The sequence below is a fragment of the Alosa pseudoharengus genome, unplaced genomic scaffold (assembly GCF_046254945.1).
Source record: "Alosa pseudoharengus isolate Yale_2024_CS ecotype anadromous, Long Island Sound unplaced genomic scaffold, YU_APseudo_1.1 YU_APseudo_1.1_scf_1, whole genome shotgun sequence".
Classification (NCBI taxonomy): domain Eukaryota; kingdom Metazoa; phylum Chordata; class Actinopteri; order Clupeiformes; family Clupeidae; genus Alosa; species Alosa pseudoharengus.
In genome coordinates, this window is record NW_027468564.1 from 56,931,660 (window position 1) to 56,937,659 (window position 6,000).

At 43.7% G+C, this 6,000-nt stretch overlaps 1 protein-coding gene across 3 annotated transcripts in view; it reads right to left on the reverse strand.

Annotated features, from left to right (window-relative positions):
- Positions 1-6,000, reverse strand: part of plppr2b (phospholipid phosphatase related 2b) — a 41,091-nt gene that overhangs the window by 24,908 nt on the left and 10,183 nt on the right. For 2 of the 3 annotated variants that reach the window (XM_076294569.1, XM_076294578.1), the window contains exon 3: positions 1,385-1,573. In XM_076294569.1, the coding sequence (XP_076150684.1) occupies positions 1,385-1,573 (189 nt within the window). Of the gene's footprint in view, positions 1-1,384; positions 1,589-6,000 lie in introns of those variants that run through there. The other variant, XM_076294586.1, reaches the window with a different exon arrangement.

Consider the following 6,000-nt stretch of genomic DNA (forward strand, 5'->3'; position numbering starts at 1 on the left):
TTCATGTCACTCCGCATCAGTCCAGTAGCAGCTACTCTCTGCTGGACGCAGCTCTGACAGATTGCTGATGCTTGCTTCTTGACACTGTATGGCAAAGAGGACACGAGGGGAAGACTGGACAATGGGAAGTTTACACTGCGCAGGGTCAGTTTTTGTCAATTTGAGGATCTGTGTGCAATGTCTGGTCATGGTGTTACGAACAAACATAGTCCAGTTTCACTGAGGTCATGGAAAATGAATATAAATTGCATCAATATGATAATATGCAAGATATACTGTATACACATATATTGTTGTTTGATTATACATTACATACATATAAAACAACAATGGCACATGGCTAAATCTGTAAACTGGTATCTGGCTGGGTTTGTTTGGCTCTCACTTCCACAGAGCAGATTGCTTCCCAAAATAAAGTCATGGTGGGCGAGGTTTGAATGAAGAGCCCATTATCCCCACATGCTTGAGTAGTCACTGCTGTTACAACACAGACAACATCACAACTTTTACCCTGTCTCTAGCCAGCCACATGAATAAGTAGAGATAAGCACTAGGAGGCAATGGCAATCATCCCCCTGAAAGACCAAGACATTCCAAATAAATGAAAGAACTGATTACATATGACAGTATTTACCTCAATTATTATTCCGTATCCTTATTAATGGATGCTAATTCTAGACTTTCTTTCTTGGGGTAGTTTTTAAATCGCATAAGGGACGCATAATCCAGAAGGGACGACTAGGAGGATAAACAAATCTGCCTTTTGCATAAACATGAAGTGTGTCGTAGGTGAAGAGAGCCAGCTCTGCCAGGGCAGCCCAGTTACTCTTCAAGTGGAGCACAGAGAGAGAGAGAGAGAGAGAGAGAGCAGACTGCTGAGATGGGACCTGACCGCAGGCTCCGTCCACACGGAGCGTCCCTCCCAGACACCTGAGCCCTGAGCCCTGGCTGAGGGCTCCACCGACCGGCGGAGGGCTATAAATAAAATCCCCAACATTCATTCAGCGGTCATTCAACCAAGAAGTCATCTCCGAGATCATTCACTTAGAAATCATTCAATTTTTATCCTGCATTGAATCAGTGTTTGTGCAAGTAGCAGTAGACGCTCTTTGTATTGCAGTGACACATTTGCTGTGATTATAAAGTGCATGTGTGTATTTCAGTGATTACAAACAGCCCAAACATGCAGACATATGTGTAACTGGTACAGATGACATCTTTGTAAAAATATGGCACATCCAGCAACATCTGTCACATCTGTCCATCCAACCTGTCCCTGATCACCTGGAGTTGGTGTGAGTGTGAGGATGGAGGTAGCTGAGGAAGCTCTTACCAGAACAGTAGGGATAGGTGTGAGGATGGAGGTAGCTGAGGAAGCTCTTACCAGAACAGTAGGGATGGCCGTAACCAGGGAGTAGACCAGCACTGGGGGAGCCTTGCTCTCATCCTCCGGTCCTGGGTAGGGCTTGGAGAAGGTCTTGTCGAAGCAGAAGAAGCCCTGGACGTGGACGGGGAACGTGTCCGTGTACTCAAAGTAGTACGCCAGGAGAACCGTCCCGGCCATGATCACCAGCTGGAAGTAGAACATGGTCCCACTTTTAGAGCGCAGAATGGAGGGAAGACATTAAAGAAGAGCAGCAGTGAGCAGGAGAACAGGAGATGCGCGTGGACGGCGGAGGAGAGAGGGGGAGCGGAGCAGCACGCGGGCACTGGAGGGAGATGAGGGGGTGAGGGGAGGAGAACGGGCTGGAAAAGCTGGAGCTCCCCAGAGGAGCAGTGGAGTCTTGCTCAGTGTGTGAGAATGAGTGTAGCATGAGCCGCGCCGAGAGTGCATGCCTGACAGAGATAGAGAGAGAGAGAGAGAGAGGGAGGGAGAGAGAAGGAGGGAGAGAGAAGGAGGGAGAGAGAGGGAGCGCGCGGTTAGGATCCACACGCGCGCATCTCCAGGAGCTGAAGGAAGAACCAAAAATAAAACTGCACAGATGCACGCAGAGAAATGAGAAAAAAACAGTACAAATAGCACAGAAGAGGGACAGGAAAATAATGAGTGGAGGAGAGAGAACGACTGAGGGAGAGGAAGGAAGACAAGGATGTGTGAGAGAGAAAGAGAGAGAGAGAGAGGAGGATGCAGAAGGAGTGCAAGTGTGGGGGAGAAAACCAAGAGGAGGAAGGGAGGGGTGGAGAAAGGGCTGTGTGCATCTGTGCCTCTCTCTCTCTCTCTCTCTCTCTCGCGCTTTCTCTCTCCCTGTAACCCCCCCCCCACACACACACACACACACACACACACACTATAAAGGAGTGTGTGGGTTGCACTGTGTGAGCATATGTGTGTATGTGTGTTAGCTGTAGGAATATACTGAATGAATTAGCTGCCTAAAGGGCACAGTAAGTGCATGGATGAATTAAATGGCATGACATTGGCCAATAACAAAAATAATCAGGGTACAAAATGAATCCAACAATGTGTGCATAGCACATAAATGCAATGATATTCACTGTGGTCACGCTATATTGTCAGGCACCATCCTGGTGAGATCTTGTCTTTCAGCTGGGATGAAGGTAGGAAAAGAAAAAAGAAAACAGGAAATACAGGGAGGCTAACTTAATCTCTTATTGTAGGGGGCATATAAGGTCCAGTCTGACATTAATGTCATTCATTGAATTAATGTCAGGATAAAAGCTGCTGCCAAGATGAGCTGCCTAGATGAGCAATCAGCAAACTGCCCTTTTCATGGTACTTTGGTCATATAAGAATCAGACACGACTAGGAAATTGCTTAAAGTAGTGTTGAAAATCTTGGTGATATACAATCAAGTGACACATCAAGTGTTTTGACCACCAGTTTAAAAATAACTTTCCAGAAGCCAATTGAGGGCTGCCAGCCATGGTCTTAAAAGGAGCCCCGAAGGGGTCTGAAGGAGCCAGAGAAAGGCACCATAATGGAGGTGGATCCCGGCTGAGAGAGAGCCCTCTGTGTGCTGGCAACTTCAAAGCAGCATCACAGTCTCCTTTTGACGCAGTCAGAGGGAAGCACAGCACAGACCCTTTAATCTTCCAGTGTGAATCGGCTCCATAATTTAGCTGCTTACTGTAGTCTGTTTGTCAGCTTACGAGTGGCAACAACTGTGCAGGAATTAGGCTATAAAAAGGCACCAATACATTTGCTTTAGTTTTATGAAGTGCATTATGTCCATATTAGTGGCACAGTTTACAAATCTTTGTCTCCTGTTAGCTTTACAGGGCCTCTCCTAAAAGAACACTCACACCATTTACACCACATTTATGCTCTTAGAAAGACTTGAAATCGTACAGCTAATAAACCTGATGGTTTGTCTGACTGTTCAGTAGTTTCAGTGGTAAAGGGTCGATAGTGTTCCACAGTGTTAAGAGACTGACTATATCTCTGGAACTCTATTCTTAGAAAATGTCATTTGCATCTTTATTAGGAGTTAGTCAATATAGAAAATTGTCTTTAAAATGGTCAAATATTAGGTGCAGTAAAGAAGGTAATGGATACAATTTATCCACTTATTATTCTGTGCTCTGGACTGGAGACAGTGGCCTGTGACATGCTGCTCCTCTGAGTGGGGGTAACAGTTGCAAGCAGACAGATACTATGCCAATTTATTATTTATTCAGCTCTACCCCCTGTGGGTGCAATGGCACAACTCAGAGTAAATTAGACATGTTATCCTTGCAATGCACTTGAAACTGCTATCAAATGAGTTGCATTTCATAAATTAGCATTTTAAATCAAAACCTAGCTTCATAGGATCCCTGAAGAATGCCTCAACATGCCAAATGAGGGCAGAGTTGATAACATTGTTTTGAACAGCATTTGTTGGATTGATATAGATGAGTAATTAGCCACTGTGATCCTGAGGAAACGGTTTATTTTGACCTAATTAGAGCACTTGAGTGAGCTGTCTGCAAATTAACAGTGGTGAGACGCAAACCAGTCCAGATCAAGGCACTAATGTACACCACTGTGGATGGTGAAGCCTGCAAGTTGGGATGATTATGATTCATCGTGTTCACTAAAATCTCAGCTAGTGGCTCCAGTGAGTCATCGGTTACACATGTTTCTATCAGTGACACTTTCGCTGAGCTCCCAGCATCACTTTGACAGACGGCATACTTGTGGTTAATGTCACTGCATTATTGGCCTTGTCAGATACTGTTTCACCACAAACTTCTTTAAAAAAAAAAAAAAAAAAAAAAAAATTCTGCTATCACTGGTCATCAATAATTAAAGATGCTACAGTATATAAATGCTAGATGATGTCAGTATCTGAGTTTACAGTGTGATGATTTACAGGTGTCAATGTCACCACACGAGACTTATCATGGACACCATAGAAGGGTGGGACACCTGGGTGACCCTCTACTGATTATGCCACTGACAGGGCGATCTGTTTTGCAATGCAAATGTAGGAGTGCACGCCTGCACTTGGTGCCACTGCATATGCTCTGACAAAGGCAGAGCAGATGGTGTAAAAGTCAAATAAAAAGTTACAAGGTAGAGATGCCATATCTACACTACTGCCCTGTAGAGATGCCGTGTGAATTTTAAAATACTGCCCTGTAGACTGACCACAGTATAGCAAATGATGCTGTTTAGCTTGTCAGGTGCCAGTGAAAGCTTCATTGTGTAATAACACTATAGAGGGCTTTATCTGTGACCTGAATAAGCATGTGTTTGAAAATGAATCACCTTGTCATGGATAAACAAACACGCTTATGAAATGGCTTCTAGAGTTTTTATGATTTACACTTTAGAATACATTACTTAATGAAGGGACTGTCAAGAGGATAAATAATTATGCAATCTCATTGTTAAGAAAAGGTGTGTAAACAGCTTTTCTCTATTTATGGACTGTCCTCAAAATGGTCTCAAACTGCTCCCAAAATTGAGCTGAAGAGCCCATAAAGCTTTCAGCTGATTAAATACGACCAGAGGTTCCTGTGACCTGATTTTTTACTTAGGCTGTTTACTCAGTTAGTCAATTTTAGCCTGCCTGAATATTTCATAACCATGCCTGTACCATTCTAAGTTAAGGCACTGCAGTGACTGTATCCGTTTGTCAGCTAATGACATTCCAGACACACTGGCCTCGGAGATGAAGGATTCAGAAGAGAGGGAGTGTGATTAAGGGGCTAGAGAGAGATAGAGAGACAGAGAGAGAGAAAGAGACAGAAAGAGTAAGTAGGATAGATGTTTAGCTCCCCAGGGAAGACATACTTGTATGAATTCACAAAGTCCTTGCAAAGTCGATGCAAGCCAGAATTAATCCGATGATAAATATAAAATGGTTCTCAGTTTCTCAGTTACAGGCGTAAAGATTACATCTACTCTAATTATTGGACGAGTGAATAGCATTAACACTGACTATCTGTGGGGGGGCCCGGAGGACTCAGAGAAGTGTGAATCCGTCTAACTCGCTGATATCTCACACTGAAAGCTGATTTGATCAGAGGCATCTTCCTTCATTCCTTTTATTTATAGAACATGGAACAGATACACAAATACAACTTCTAATACAAAATCTTCAGATCACAGATATGCCCCATTATACACATTTCCCAATGTGTTTACAGGGTGAACACATCACTGGTAGGGATGTACTACACGTGTACTGTGCACGGTTATAAAAAAAACTGAGAGTTTCAGGCAGTTGATTCTTGATGCCTCGAAACCACTAATATAAAAGAGCACAGATTAGAGATCATATTCTTTTTTTCTTGCTGATTCAAAATCACCTGACCCATGAATAATTCTCAAAAAAAAATTCTTTCATGTGATGCTCGCATAGGGACCTGCTGCCTTATTTATGTATGCATGCTCCAGTTTTGGCTTTAGAAAAAGCCCTGTGTGCCACCTACTGACAGAACAGAGCACTGCACGTGTGGACAAGATGAATAGATAAGGGAGAGTGATGAGTGTTGTGTGCAAGAGACAGACGGAGACATCGTGATGAGAGACACATGGTGGCACTGTTG